The sequence below is a fragment of the Lutra lutra genome, chromosome 2, assembly GCF_902655055.1.
Source record: "Lutra lutra chromosome 2, mLutLut1.2, whole genome shotgun sequence".
In the NCBI taxonomy this organism is placed as follows: domain Eukaryota; kingdom Metazoa; phylum Chordata; class Mammalia; order Carnivora; family Mustelidae; genus Lutra; species Lutra lutra.
In genome coordinates this window covers 210,163,632-210,179,841 of record NC_062279.1, presented here as the reverse complement: position 1 = coordinate 210,179,841, position 16,210 = coordinate 210,163,632, and the positions used below count along the sequence as shown (strand labels likewise).

Below are 16,210 nucleotides of genomic sequence, written 5' to 3'. Positions count from 1 at the left end.
TGTCGCCGTCATTGTGCGGCGAGTTGTGAGGGCGCCGGTTGGCAGAGAGGAGTTGTGGCCTCTGTCGTGTTCTTTGTTCAAGAGCTGAAGCGTAGGACTGACTGACTCTTCGACCGTAGATTATGGCCATAGTTTAATGTCGTTGGGTTCCCTGAAGACCCGAGTGTGTTTTAGATTGTGCGGCAGATCCCGCAGCAGCCTGGCCGCTGGCTCACCCCGCGGTGCCGCGGGAAGGTGCGCGTGCGGCAGGGCCGTCGGGTTTTCCCAGCTTCGCAGCGGAAGGTTCGATCGCTGACGCTGAGCGTGAGGCTGGCCGGAGAGGTGAGGATTTAGAAGTGCCCGCTGGAATGTTTGTGATGAGCACGATTGCCCTCTTCCACGTTTCCCGCAAAGACGTGGTGTCCGGGGTGACGTGCGGTATCGTGCGTTGCGTGTTCAGAGGAGAAACTGTGTGTGTAGCTTGGACATTTGGATTTCACTCGTTAGGAGAATAAGGAACCAAAAAAATTTTAGGGGAGGTAACTGCAGAGGTACTCAGAAGCTTCAGTTAATGAAGATTTTGTTAAACATTTCTCTGATGTTCTTGTCTTATCCAGTAGGGATTTGGTTCTGTTTTTTTTCCCATCCAAGTACTAACCAGGTCCGACCCTGCTTAGCTTCCGAGATCAGACGGTTGTTTTTTTTCTTACAGCTTTTATGGTGCAATTATTTGGTACATGCCAAGTGGCTTCTAAGTTAGTGGTAAAACTCAAAATTTAAAAAGTAATTAACATAAAGGAGAGTAAAATGTTTCCTTGGCTTTTTTTTTTTTTTTTTTTAATCACAAAGGACTGTTGTCTTTTTTGGTGATTCTTTGTGATTATCTTTAAAGGCCATTTTTCAGATTGTTATGGTTACAATTGTCTGTTAATAATTAGAAGTTGTTAGAAAGAAATGAAGGAAGAGTTATGCCAGCAGAGACAATATAACGTCTTTTTTTGGGGAAGAGGAGCATTACAGATTTTAATTATTTAAGTGTTACTGTTGGGTATTTCTTATGTGTCATGTACTGTGCTAGGGATAGGACATACCTCAGTATCATTGCCTCAGGAAACTTTCAGTTTAGGAGTTGGGAGGTAAAGTTGGAAGGATGGGTTGGATAGAGCTTTAATGCAGAAGGCCTTGAGAGTTACAGAAAATGTTCAAAATAAGAGAGTGACAGCCTCAGAGATGTACTCAAGGGGGTTAAATTCTGTGGCTTTTATGAAGAATGTGTTGTAGGTTAGAGGAGATGGAGGTAGCAGTACCACACCAGGTTTTAGACTTTGGAGATTCAGACATTCTTGGTTGTAGTGAGAAGGAGACATTGTGAAGGTGTATCTGCATGGTATATGCCAGATTAATAGTTCCATGGAGAGACATTGAAGATGACAAGATCTTAAGCCCTATTGTTTGATAGACTATCTAATGTCATAAAAAGCTAATTCAGTTTAGATGGAGAAAGAGGAAAATAATTTTCATTTGAGTTCTAGTGTACAACATAACTATTTTTCATAGTAGCCTTGCAAGCAAATGGTGGCTTGGTGAGATTACTGTTTAGGGTTCCATGTTAAACAACTAGAAGAGCCAACATTTAGAAATGGATCTGATTTGAATCCCCATGTTTTGTCCACCATGTTAGTCTTTTTTTTTTTTTTTAAGATTTTATTTATTTATTTGACAGAGATCACAAGTTGGGGGGGGAGTAGGCTCCCCTCTGAGCAGAGAGCCCGATGAAATGCCTAAGGCTTACCTTACCTTACCTTACCTGGTTCAATGGCTTACCCCATGGAGCCACCCAGGCACCCCTGTCCACCATGGTAGTCTTAAGCATGAGTAATATATAAGTACCCCCTTTTAAAGGGAAAAAAATATTATGGGTCCTTATATTGGCCTAAATAGTTTTATTGAAATATTTAATTTTTGGATGTATATAGTATAAATTGCTTATGTCTGTTGCTTTTATGTAAATATAAAACACAAGTAGACTTGTAAATGAAATATAAACAAAACTATAAAGCCAGTAAAACAAATTAAATTTAGGATAATGGATAATGCTTTGCTGAAACAAACTCTTTGCATAGTAAATACACTATTGCCTGCTTTGGCAAGGTGCAGTTTTTTTATATACTATATATCCTGTGATAATCCAGTTTCTACACCACTGTTGTGCATTTGAATGCTGCAAAGCTTTCCTCCTTAACTCACAGATGGTTTGGCTTTCACTTGGCATAAATATATCATTTACCGGGGCGCCTGGGTGGCTCAGTGGGTTAAAGCCTCTGCTTTCGGCTCAGGTCATGATCCCAGGGTCCTGGGATCGAGCCCCACATCCGGCTCTCTGCTCAGCAGGGAGCCTGCTTCCCCCTCTCTCTCTGCCTGCCTCTCTGCCTACTTGAGATCTCTCTCTGTCAAATAAATAAATAAAATTAAAAAAATATATATATCATTTACCTTATAAGACCCTTCTGTGCCTTTTTTTTTTTAAACCCACTCTTGTTCTAACCATTGATTGTGCATACGAGGTAGTTGTTCAGATGATCCAGAATACACTTTAAAACATATTATCAAAATGAAAATATAAATTTTTCAAATCTTCCTCAGGACTCATGGCTTATAGTCCAGTGCTCCCAGTTTAGTCTGAGAAATGTAGTTATGTACTAAGTTTTTGAGTTGTCAACGTTTGATTTTAGAAATCAGAGCTAAAATCCAAAAGGTGTAGTTAACTAGTTAGTCTGGTGGTAAGCTCTAGGTACAAAAGTATAGTTCTTAAACACTCAGATATTTTTGTCTAATCTGACAAATTACTCATCTGTAATATGGTGATAGGTGACCACTTCATAATGTTATATGCAAGAATGAAACATTTGAAAAAAAAAAAAAAAGAATGAAAACATTTTGTTCTCCCTGGTTGTCCTTCACCTGTAATTAATAAAGTAAGTGTTTTAGCACTGATAATATTCCATGTGGAACTCTTTTTTTTAAAAAAGATTTTATTTATTTATTTGACAGAGAGAGATCACAAGTAGACGGAGAGGCAGGCAGAGAGAGAGAGAGAGAGGGAAGCAGGCTTCTTGCTGAGCAGAGAGCCCGATGTGGGACTCGATCCCAGGACCCTGAGATCATGACCTGAGCCCAACGCAGCGGCTTAACCCACTGAGCCACCCAGGCGCCCCCTCCATGTGGAACTCTTAAGAGATTTAAAAGCATAGAGCATTTGCCATTTCTATCTTACATTATTTTTTATTTTATATTTATTGATTTATTTTAATCACTGTCCCAATTCAGACCCTCCATTTATCTTTGTTTTGAGCTAATTACCGAATAGCCTTCTAACCAGTCTCTCTGCCTCCAGTCAAATAAAACACTGAGATGAAGTTAGTCCTCCCAAAGTATAACTGTGATCATGCCATTCTTCTATTGATTTCTAAGCTATGTCAGGGCAAGGTCTTTGGTTAATTACCCATAATGCCCTTCACAGAGTTGGGAAGTAATAAATATTTGTTAATTAAATGACTGATAAAAACCATAAATTAGTTAAAAATTAAGAGAACCTTGTCAGCTTAAGATGGAATGTAATTGCACAGAGTATAGGTTAAAAGCTAATTTTGAGTATTTGAAAACTTACTTGAAAAGGAGTTTCTCAGTTTGTTCCTTGTGCGTTTATTTTATTTGACGTGTTGTGAAGTCTCAGAGTGTTATTTAAACCTGTCTTACTCAAATAGACAAACCAAAGTTATCTCGGTAAATAATGCTTGGATTGCTAAATAATGCTAGAATTTTAGATGATATCCCTTCCCCATAATTAATTATTCATTCTTCGAGTTTGTATTGGAGGTTACTATTTGGCAGCCCTGTTCTAGGCATCGGAGATAGGGAATCTAGTGATTAAAGACAGACAAGTTCCAGTCCTTGTGGAGTTTGCATTCTAAAGAAGTAGGGCAGGAAGACTGAGACTATAAACAAAGATATTTTCTGATTGTGATAGATGCTATCATAGAAGTACCAGGGTAATGTGATAGAATGCTTAGGGCAGTGGAGATGAGAGTGGGGGTGCTACTTTAGCTAGATCTTGAAACATCATACAGTCGAGACAAATACAGAAATCATTAGATTTTCTGAAATCAGTTAATCTTTGACACTCAATAGACTTAAACCATTCAACCATGTTCAACTGTGAGGAGGAAAACTCAGTGTATTGATTTCCAGAATCATGCTTTGCCTTTAGAATTTTGTTGTATGAGCAAAAAATACTGGAGGCATGGGGAGTACATTGTATGTTCTGTCTTCTTTCCTACCAGGTAACCCTGGCAAAAATGAGGTGAAGTAAAGCTCTTCAGTCCTACTGGCTTGTGAAAATTCTCTCTTTTCTTGCAGTGGTCCTCAACACAGTGATGATGAGGTTGCATGTGCTTAGCACATATCTCCCATTCCTAAGGGATAAAATTAGAGTGATGATTCATGTAGCTGCGTGGCCAAACCCTTTCCGCCACGCCCACAGCTCCGTTTGAGAGTTGCTTTTAGCACAAGCTGCCATGCCTTGCGTGTGACCCTGATTGAAACAGATATGGATATCTAATCATAAAGCAATTTTCATAGTCTGCTTAGTGGCTTTGAGGTGTGCTGGTTCAGAATTCTGCACAGCCTGACACTACATAGAGACTGGCCAAACCAATCAAATCTTTTCTTCTTCGAAGTTTGAACTTTACTCCTAGTTCAGGGGAGACTCTAGTTCTATAATTCCTAGTCTTTTTTTTTTTTTTTTTTAAGGTTTTATTTATTTGACAGAGAGCGAGACAGGGAGAGATGGAACACAAGCAGGAGGAGTGGGAGAGGGAGAAACACAGGCTTCCCGCTGAACAGGGAGCCCGATGTGGGACTTGATCCCAGGGTTCCTGGATCAATACCTGAGCTGAAGGCAAATGCTTAACGACTGAGCCACCAATGTACCCCATTTCCTAGTCTTTTTAACAGGATAAGTAAAAAGACATGTTATTCTGAAAAGCAAGCTTCAAAATATTTGAAGCAAAAAAAAAACCGCACAGATGGGGAGAAATAGACAAATCCATAATCATATTTAGGAATTTTTAATAGCCTTTCTCAGTAATTGATAGAAGAAGAAAAGGTAACAATATAGAAGATGCGAACTACACTATCAGCCAGCCTGCTGTAATTGACGTGTACAGTACTGCTCTCAGCAGCTGTAGAATACATGTTCTTTTCAGGTGCACGTGCAGTGTTCACCAAGGTAGAGCATATACTAAACGATGAAACAAGTCTCAAATTTCAAATGATGGAAATGTTGTAGAATATTACATTCTTTGGCAATAACAGGAGTAAATTAGGAATCAGTAATATAGAAAATCCCCAAATAGCACACTTCTTTATTTTTCTGTGTGTAAAAGACAAAATCGCAAGGAATATTAGAAAACATTTGAAATGAATGATAATAAAATTGAAAACAAAGTAACATGAGTAGAATGCAGCTAGAGGTTTGGGGCAAATTTTTAATGTTAAGTATTTATTTTAGGGAAGAAGAAATCTGAGGGTTTTAGACATACTTTTTTCTGGGAAGAGCCAGATAGCAAATAATTTTAGGCTTTGGAGGCCATGTAAATCTGGTATATGTTTATGTATATACTTTTTTTCCCCCCTCAGCTATTTAAAAATGTAAAAACCATTCTTAGCTGGAGAGCAGTAAACATACTATGGGCCTGATTTGGTCTGTGGACTATAGTTTACTGAACTCTGATCTGTGTTTCTATCTTAAGCTTCTAGAAGAACAAATTAAACCTAAAGCAAGCAGAAGGAAGGAGATAAAGATAAGAGTCAATTAAATTAAAAAATTGAGAAAGAATTGAGAAAATCAGTGAAGCCAAAGTGGTTCTTTGAAAAAATCAATAAAATTGATAAATCTCCAGGCAGACTGATGAAAAAAGGAGAAAACAAATTACCAAAATGAAGGTGAAGAGTTGACATTTCTATAGACATTAATATAAAAGAATATATGTATAACTTAATGCTAATAAATTTGACAACTTAGAGGAAATAGACAAATTCCTTGGAGGACCAAATTGTCAAATATCAAAGGTCACTGAATAACCCAAACAACTCCACATCTATTAAAGAAATCGAATTTATAGTTAAAAACAAGAAAACTTTATATCTAGATGGCTTCATTGGTGAATTCTGACAAACATTTCAGGAAGAAATAGTAACAATTTTATACTGACTTTTCCTGAAAATTGAAGAGGAGGCAACATGCCCTAACACATTTTATTAGGCTAGGACTGTCCCCAGACAGCCACTATAAGAAAAAGGACTACACACCAATATCCTTCATGAATGTAGACAAAAATGCTTAACAAACTATTAGGAAATAGAATTCAGGAATATATACAAAGTACATACGTCAGGACTGAGTAGGGCTTGTTTCAGGAATGCAAAATTGGCTTAATAATAAAAAATCAATATAATTCAAAGGTTAAAAGAGAAAAGCCGTGTGATTATCTCAGTAGTTGGAGAAAAAGCATATGATAGAAATAGCCGCTTATGATTGGGGGAAAAAACCCACCCAACTTTGCAAACTAGAATATAAGTAAGCTTCCTTGGCCTGTTAAAGGGAATTTACAAAAAACCCACAGCTCAAGTAAGATTGGGAACAAGGAAAAGTTGTCTGCTCTTACCACTTTCATTCAACATTTTACTGGAGGTCCTAGCAAGTGTAGTAAAGAAAGAAAAAAGAAATAAAAGGCATGCTAATTGGAAAAGAAGAAATAGAGATGTTACATTCAGACAGTGTGGATTGTGTTTGTAAAAAATCATAAGGAACTTACAGCAAAAAGCTACTAAAGGGGCGCTTGGGTGGCTCAGTGGGTTAAGCCTCTGCCTTCGGCTCAGGTCATGGTCCCAGGGTCCTGGGATGGAGCCCTTCATCAGGCTCTCTGCTCAGCGGGAAGCCTGCTTCCTCCTCTCTCTCTGCCTGCCTCTCTGCCTACTTGTGATCTCTCTCTCTGTCAAATAAATAAATAAAAATCTTTAAAAAAAAAAGCTACTAAAAATCAATAAATGAATTTACCTAAGTTGTAGGCTACATGGACAATATGGAAAAAAAAAAAAAAACCCAGCTGTATTTGTATATACTAGCAGCAAACAATTGGAAAATGGAAGACTATTTGCAATGCATCAAAAAACATGTAATGCTTAGGGATCAATTTATATGCAAGAGCCGTATACTTGAGTTATAAAACTTTGCTGAGATAAATAGAGAGATATCAGTTGGGAGATACGTTTTCTATTGGTCTTTGCAAGTGAGGGAGTGACTGTCCTTTTAAATAATTATTTCTAGGATGTTTGTATAGCATATAGATACAGCGATTCCTGCTGTAGCCAAGGGCAGATTGGCTTGTTGCGCAGTACAATAAAGGTAATCTCTTCCTGTGGGCAGAAGGGCAGGTGTGCTTCAGCCCATTATAAATGAGCCAGATTGACTGAGCTCAGGGTTATGAGTTGTGATACAAACCCCCTGCCTGCGCAACATCTACCTGGGCCTCTCCGTGTCTACCATGGGGAACTTGTGGGCAGCCAGAAGAACTCACATGCATGTGATGCTGGTGTTCCTTGCTGTGCTGTAATAAGTCCTGTGTCTCTCCCTAAGACTACAGTGTGGTCTGCTTGTATCTGTGAAATGGTAACAGGATACTTTGTTCGCTTACAAAGAGGGTCTAAAATCTCAGATCCCTCACAGTTCTTGGCAGTTTGGGCCATGCAAATGGGGTGCTGATAGAGACCTAGCTTCCTGAAAGAGGAAGGTGACAGCCTTGTGGGTTAGGTTAGGGGATATGAAGACTCTGGCACCTGGTGGTGAATGCTCTCAAGTCGTGTGGTAGACGGGTGGCAGGGGCAGGGGCAATGTCTTCCTGTGTTGTACCTCTTAATGGATATTTAGGGATTGCACTGAGAGCCCAAATGGTGCTTTGGTTGTTGGCCAGCTCCATAGCCCCACCTGAGAGGTGGTGTGACTATAATAACCGCTGAGTCAAGGAGGCCCCAGAGCTGAAATAACGGTCAGAAATAGGCCAGAAAGAGTGTCGGAGGCTATAGAATTTCAGGTGCATTAGAAGGTTGTTTAGTTGAGTTGTAATGGTGAGTGCTTGAAACTGAAAGTAAATGCACTGCCAGACCACCGTCTCCTGTGACTCGACTTCTCCCTCCTGCGCCTTGACTTCAGGTGCTTGAAGGAGGAAGATGAATAGAGGTTGGGCAGAGATCTCCCTGTCCTTAAGAGGGTACCAAAGGCTATACCCACATGTCCAGATATGCTGGAAGAACTTCAGGGAGAGCAGAGTCACTTCTGTGGTTGTGTTGGATACTGGCAACCGAGTCATCATCCTACCTTGTTCTGCAGGGGATGGAGTGCGCTAGATGCTATGGATGGGGCGTGGACAAGGTATGCAGTAGGGAAAGGATGCTAATGTGACATTGTGGGTTAGGCCCTTTGTTGTTTGGTACTGTTTCCATTGCTGAAGGTATGATTGGTGTGGTGTTTTTGCATGCCTACTTTAAATTCCCATAAATGTCAGAGAGGATTCTCCTGATCAGAAAGAGCTGCATGTAGAGAAGTGCAAGACTTTGGGATCTCAAAACGCTAGTAATTCATTTGAGCTGCAAGTTACCGTGACGGGTGATTTTATTTATTTTTTTAAAGATTTTATTTACTTATTTGACAGAGAGAGAGAGAGATCACAAGTAGGCAGTGAGGCAGGCAGAGGGGGAGGAGGAAGCAGGCCCCCTGCTGAGCAGACAGCCCGATGCATGTGGGAATCCATCCCAGGACCCTGAGATCATGACCTGACCTGAAGGCAGATGCTTAATGGCACTGAGCCACCCAGGTGCTCCATGAGTGGTAATTTTATAGTGTATATAAAGAACTTACCCAACTCAGTAAGAAGTCTTTTTTTAAAAAGGGAAAAGACTTTAACAGGTACTTTTCAAAAGAAGATACACAAATACACTGCATATATGAAAAAATGCTCAGCATTGTTAGTCATCTGGGCATTGCAAGTGAAAACTACAATGAGATGCCACTTCACACCCATTAGAATGGCTGACAATGCCAGTTGTTACTGAGGATGTGGGACAGCTGGTCCTCTTGCGCATTGTTGGTGGGTGTGTACAGTGTGAAATAGCTTGGCAGTTTCATGGAAAGTTAAAGATAAATTTACCTCATGACACAGCAAATCTACTTCTTGGTATTTATTCAGAAAATATGAAGGTATGTATCCATAACAAACTTAAACTTGAATGTTCATAGCAGTGTTATTTAGGAGTCCCAAATTGGAAACAATTTCCAAGTATCCATTCACAGGTGAATGGATAAACAAATCATGGTAGATTTGTATGATGGAATATTACTCAGCAATAAAAAGGAACAGAACTCATAGTAAGTGAAGGAATAAAGGCAAATCTCAACATACTCAGGGAAAAAGCTCATTTTTATTATTCCATTTATGTGAAGTTCTAGAGTGGGCAAAAAGTCAAACCTATAGTGATAGAGCAGAACAGTGGTTGTGCAGGGTGGGATTTCTAGGGTAGGGGATTGACTGTAAAGGAGTAGACATGTTTTTTCTTCATTTAAAAATACCAGTGGTGGGGCGCCTGGGGGGCTCAGTGGGTTGAGCCTCTGCCTTCGGCTCAGGAACCTCAGGTTCCCAGGTTCCTGGGATAGAGCCCCGCATCAGGCTCAGTGGGGAGCCACCCCCCCCCACCCTGCCGCCTGCCTTTCTGCCTACATGATCTCTCTCTGTCAAATAAATAAAAAATCTTAAAAAAAATACCAGTGGTAAAAATTTAAGGCAGTGTAATTTTGTGATTAAAATTGTGAACTTTGGTGTAAAACATATCCTGATTTTGAGTCTGGGCTCTATCAGTTACTAGTTATGTGACCTTGGGCAGATTATTTAATCTAAGTTTCTTCAGCTGTAATATGGGAGTGGTAATGATACTATCACAGAATTGTGAGGATTAATTATGCCATCATTGGCATATAGCAAGCATTCAATAATGATTAATTTTGGTACTATTAGTATTTGTCAATGATAATAATTATAATTTGGTGCCCATGTGTGTTACTCTTAATCTCAGAATGGGTATTGCAGTTTTGTATTTTTAAAAGAGGGAAGACGAAACAGAATTGCTGACTAGGTTTGTATTCATCTTTAATATTGTATGGGCAAATAACGTTATTATTTAGTCCGGAACATGATGTACTCTCTTTAATATGTGAAGATAATGGTACTGATATCTTCATTGGAAGTTCTACATAAACTTTGGCTAAAAGCATCACAGTTCTGACTTGTTCCTAATTTGCTTTATTATTATTATTATTACCACTTTTTTTGTAATGGGACTGGCTTTTACACCCTTTTCATTGGTTTCCTTTTTGACGTTTAAACGGCTAAGGAGGATTTGAGAATCTTCTTCCCAAGTAAAGGTTTTTTTGTTTTTGTTTTTGTTTTTGGTCTGGAGCTGATTGATCAAACTTGAGCCAAATAAGTCATTTAATCTGCACGTGCCGAGATGGATTACTCTAGAACTCCTTTAACGTTAATTTGAATATTTAATGGATTTTTGTAGATGGCAAACTATCCTCCTCTTAGAACCTAGCTCCCTGGAGATTTGAAGATATTTTCCAATATTTGTTTACATTTAAATCTTTATGTGAGTCAGCAGTTTTCAGGTCTGTCAATAGGAAAAAAAAATAACTGGCAAGAAATAAGGTTATCAGACATGCCAAAGACTAAAAAGTTTTATGAGTGGGCATTGGAAAAGAGTGTCCCGAATGCAGTATACTACTGGATTGAGACATGGCGCATGAGAATATTTGCTTCTAGTTTTGTGTCCCATGTGACTTGTATTTCAGATCCCTGAAGGTTGAGAGTATGTTGAAGTGATGTAAGCCAAATAGGTATCAGGAATATCCTTCATTCAGTTGTACATCAGCAACAAATGATTATTTTGTCGCTAGCATTTCTTTTGAATAATTTTATTCCTAAATCTGTTTTGAAAACTAATAATTTATTATTTTCAACTTTTCTTACAGCGCCTGATCCACCTTCCGGCAGGAGAACGACCATGGAGGTGGTGCCAGCCGAGGTGAATAGTTTGCTTCCAGAGGAGATAATGGACACTGGTGTAACTTTAGTGGAGGATGATAGTGTTGAGGCCGTTATTGTGTCGTCCCCAATTCCCATGGAGACAGAACTGGAAGAAATTGTCAACATAAATTCTGCTGGGGACTCTACAGCCACGCCCATTTCCACGGAACCAATCACAGTGTACAGTAACCACACTAACCAAGTTGCAGTGAATACCACAGTTACTAAAGCAGATTCTAATACCACAGTGAAACCAGCTTTTCCAAGTGGCCTTCAAAAACTTGGTGCTCAGACTCCTGTGACTATATCAGCCAATCAGATTATTTTAAACAAAGTATCACAGACATCAGATCTTAAACTTGGCAATCAGACCCTTAAACCAGATGGACAGAAGTTAATTTTAACAACTTTGGGCAAGTCTGGTTCACCAATTGTTTTAGCACTACCCCATAGCCAACTACCCCAGGCTCAGAAAGTTACAACTCAGGCCCAGTCAGGAGATGCTAAGTTACCACCGCAGCAAATTAAAGTAGTTACCATTGGAGGGAGGCCAGAGGTGAAACCTGTCATTGGTGTCTCAGCATTGACCCCAGGAAGTCAACTGATTAATACTACAACTCAGCCCTCTGTGTTACAGACCCAACAGTTAAAAACAGTACAGGTAAAAAAAAAAAAAAAAAAAAAAGGGGGCTTATTAATTCAAATGCATGTTAAAAATTAAATTGATTGATAGTTGTGTTTGTAGGGTGATTAAATGCATAGTTGTTACTGAATTCTTTTGAATGTTGCTTTTAGTAATTGTGTGATTTCTTTTTCGTAAAGTTTGATGTCTAATGCTTTGACAGTGTTTGCTAGAGAACTTAGAGCAAACTTAATTTTTGTTCAATTCCAACTTAGTGCATTTATAGCTCTTTACTCATTTTTTAAGTGCATTTTATTCTTAGTAGTAGTTTGATTGCAAGTACGCTCTGCTGGTATAAAGATGGCAGAGTTGCTGCTGGGGGTCAAAATATCATACAGGCATAATTTTTTTCAGTTAACAGATGGCCAAAGTCTAGGAAAACTTGCTGCTCTGAGCAATCCTTGGAGCCAGCAAAGTGCATACTAGCCTGTGTGTGCCACCTCTTTGCAGTTTCCTGTCCATTGCCATCACTCGTATTTGCTGTGTGGAAAAGACAGTGTCACGTAATGGAAGGTAACACATTGGCTTTAGAAGTGGACCAGCTGGATTTGAGTCACCTCTGTGCTGCCCTGCCACCTGTGGAACTTTGGATTGGTTACTTATCTTTTCTGAGTTTTTTAATTTAGCTGGAAGATGGCTCTTTGATCATGATGAAATACTTAATAAAAGATAGTACTTGATGTGGTTCTCAAAAGTTTGAGGACCCTTGAAAATGGTGCCTATTATTAGTATGAATAGGATCCTAAGATAAAAGTTTAATAGAACATATATTAAACGGTTCCCAGTTTTTCATGCTCACATAGGCCTTTTTAGGTCATCACTGCTCTTAAAATAAAATGATCCACTTAGGATCAGGAAACACAAATATATTCCCTGCTTGAAAGATTCACTGCTCAGAAAAAGGAACAGACATGACTTAGAGAACTGATGCAGGTTTATAAGGAAAAGGAAGATATGGGAAACTATCCATGCTCAGCTGATGTTAGAAGTTATGATGTTTTGGTTATTATGTTGGCATAATAATGAGAAATTTATTTTTCATCGGCTTTTTTTCTTTAAGCTTTTGTTTTTAAGTGATCTCTATACCCAATGTAGGGCTTGAACTCACAACCCCAAGATCAAGAGTTGCACATTCTTCATCTGAGCCCAACCAGGGGCCCCTCATGGGCTTTTTATTTAAGCACTTTGTTTGATTTTTCAAACCTTGTAATTTGCTCATGTCCCTCCTGCCACTATTAAATATTTAATGCTTTTTAAAAACTTTTTAAAAAAAGATGTTATTTATATGAGAGGGGGAGAGAGAGAGAGAAAGAGAGAGCATGAGCAAGGGAGAGGAGCAGAGGCAGAGGGAGAAGCAGACTTTCCGTTGAGCAGGGAGCCACCATGGGGCTCTTGATCCTGGGACCCTAGAATTATGATCTGAGCCAAAGGCAGATGCTTAACCAATGGAGCCACCCAGATGCCCTTCTTTCTTGTTTATTATCATCTCTCACTTATCTCTGAGTTCCTTTTACTTCGTTTGGTCAGAGTCTCTTGAATGAGATACACTGTCATCATCAAGCATCTTGTCCTCAGATTGATTTTTTTAAATCAGTTTTAAAACTTGTTTTTATTAGTTTGTGAGAGTTTACCTGGCTTTGGGGATATGGATCATAACCATGTTCACAATAAACTGATAATGAAAACCAGAATGGCATTTTTTTTTTCATTTACTAGGACATTGTATACATGCGATTTAATGACCAGTTTACTTGTATCCACAAGTTTTCTACTATAATCCCCTAAGTATTGACAACGACAGCAAAGACTGGGGTCTAATTCTTATAACTCCTTTTATTATTGTTAACTTTTATGAAAGCTGATTCTATTTATTAAAAAGAACTTTTTAAAAAAATTTATTTGTGAGAGAGAGAGAGCACCTGTCAGGAGAGGGAGATGGAGAAGCAGACTGCCTGTTGAGCAGGGAGCTCGATGTGGGGCTCGATCCCAGAATCTTGGGATTATGACTTGAAGTGAGGCAGACACTTAACTGAGCTACCAAGGCACCCCAAAAAAAGAACTTTTATATAAAAGCAAACAAAAATGAAAGAAACCCCATTTAGAATATTGTTCCACTTGTCCAGTTTTTAGGCAGCTCAAATCTTTGAAACTCCAAAGTAACCTACAAAGCTCTAAAGCACAGGAAAAAATAAACAAGAAGCTACACATTTATGTTTCCTCTTTAGGCACCAAAATATTTTTCCTAGACAATCCTCAGTGTTGTGTTAAGTTTATTTATTTATTTATTTATTTTTAAAGATTTTATTTATTTATTTGACAAAGAGATCACAAGTAGGCAGAGAGACAGGCAGAGAGAGGGGGAAGCAGGCTCCCCACCCAGCAGAGAGCCCGATGTGGGCTCGATCCCAGGGTCCTGGGATCATGACCTGAGCCAAAGGCAGAGGCTTTTAACCCACTGAACCACCCAGGCACCCCTAGTGTTGTGTTAGGTTTAATCAGAGCATTGAAACTGTTAGGGTACATACAGCAGGTAAGGGTGAAAGAAGGAGACCTATCTTGAAAAACCAAAGAAAGAGGTGACAGTTGAGTCCAGAGGCAGTAACAAAGAGGTATCGTTACACTTAATTACAGATATATAAACACTTCCCCATGTTTCTTGTGCATAATCTTATATATTATGCACAAGAAACATGGGGAAGTGTTTATATATCTGTAATATAAGAGTAATTAACTGCAAACAGTCTGGAACAACGTAACTCCTTATTAGCTCCTGAACTGATACACTACAGTGCCAGTATTTACCTGCGTATATTATTTGATCATATATTTGCCTATTTTACTTGTAAAATTACTTGTTTGAATCATCTTTGTCTTTATCTGGTGATTACGTAAATTTGTTAAAAGTGATACTTCATGCTTTGTTTTACTTGATAAAGTAATTTTGTTTTAGAGTAGCTTAGAATTTAATAATGCAAAAGTTTGGTTCTTTGAAGGAACGATAAATCATTATTTTCAACAGTGTGCCTCTAAAGAAACATAACAACAAGGGCAAATTGGAATTGTTCATTTAAATAATTCATTTAAATAATGTGCTTTTGGTCGTATTGTTTAGATTGTTTTTCTGATTGGTAAGTATTCATATAGTCATATGATTGTGAAAATCAATTAAAAATAGGGAAATACTCTAAGCTCCTAATCTTTATAGTTAAGAATATTCCCCCCCAAAAAGAATATTTATTACAAGACATGGGTTTCTAAGAACATCAATACCTTTTCCTTTTCAGATTATTAGTACTAAGTCAATAGATGATATATTCTGATATCTTAGAATTTTAGGCCTATAAACACAGTTGGGAAATATATTCCCTTTATGTCTCCCAAACTGCATCAGTGTCTTTAAGTATAGTCATGCATTTATTTAGACATACCAGTTTTGCAAGCTGGATATTTTTTTTTCTTAGTATGGTAATGGGTCTCCTTGCCTTTTTTTTTTTTTTTTTTAAAGCAATTTGTGTTTCATTTATATTTTGTTTTGTCAGTCACATGTTCTGAGTATAAGAAAATAAAATATTCTAGGTATAAAGTAATGTGTTATTTAGTTTAATTTATAATTTGAGCACAAAACTGATATTTATGTAGTTCTGAGATCCATTGCAGCTTCTGGTATATTTCTGTCATTCAAATTGGTCATGTTAATTCATTTTAAGTCATTATTTCCAATATTAGTACTTTTAGGTCCTCAATTTTCATATCTGACCAAAAATAAAATTAATATTTAATGTCTTCCCTATCATAGCTAAATTTCTGCGTCTAACTTTTAGAAGAAGCTATCTATATGTTAGCATACATTGATAATTTCAGTATTAAAATATTGATAACTCTACCCTCCTTGACTTGTGGAGAATTTTAGTTCAGTTCAACCATGTGCTGATATAATAAGATCAAGGATGAGTATAAACCCAACCTTCAAAGAATTGATAGTCTAGTAAACAGTATTTTAGCAAATAACGTTTCTAGCCCCTTGTCTTTAGAGTAGTCTTTGTTTTCCAAACTTGCTCTTTGTATCCTAGGGCATTGACTTGTTCAGTTCTTTGTATATCTACCCCTGGTCTATATATATAAGTATATATATCTAAAAATATATATCTAAAGCTGAAGATCTAGTCATAAGCCTGTCTTTATTGTGTAATTATATTTTGCTTCCAGGGGCCAGTGTAATTGCATTTACAGGTGGCTTCATCATTTACATTATGTTTTCTTAATTGACTCTGTCTTTCTATTATTGAATAATTTGTTATTTTGAGAACGAATATTGCTGTGTTGTAGTGTTTTAGTATTATCATTAATAAGCACT

General features: G+C 38.0%; 1 protein-coding gene across 10 annotated transcripts in view; it reads left to right on the top strand.

Moving 5' to 3' along the window:
• The window catches only part of LIN54 (lin-54 DREAM MuvB core complex component), a 68,648-nt gene that overhangs the window by 2,847 nt on the left and 49,591 nt on the right, over nt 1-16,210 (top strand). For 4 of the 10 annotated variants that reach the window (XM_047719715.1, XM_047719716.1, XM_047719719.1 and 1 more), the window contains exon 2: nt 11,120-11,835. In XM_047719715.1, the coding sequence (XP_047575671.1) occupies nt 11,152-11,835 (684 nt within the window). In that variant the 5' untranslated portion in view covers nt 11,120-11,151. Of the gene's footprint in view, nt 1-8,088; nt 8,468-11,119; nt 11,836-16,210 lie in introns of those variants that run through there. The other 6 variants (XM_047719722.1, XM_047719723.1, XM_047719724.1 and 3 more) reach the window with 4 other exon arrangements.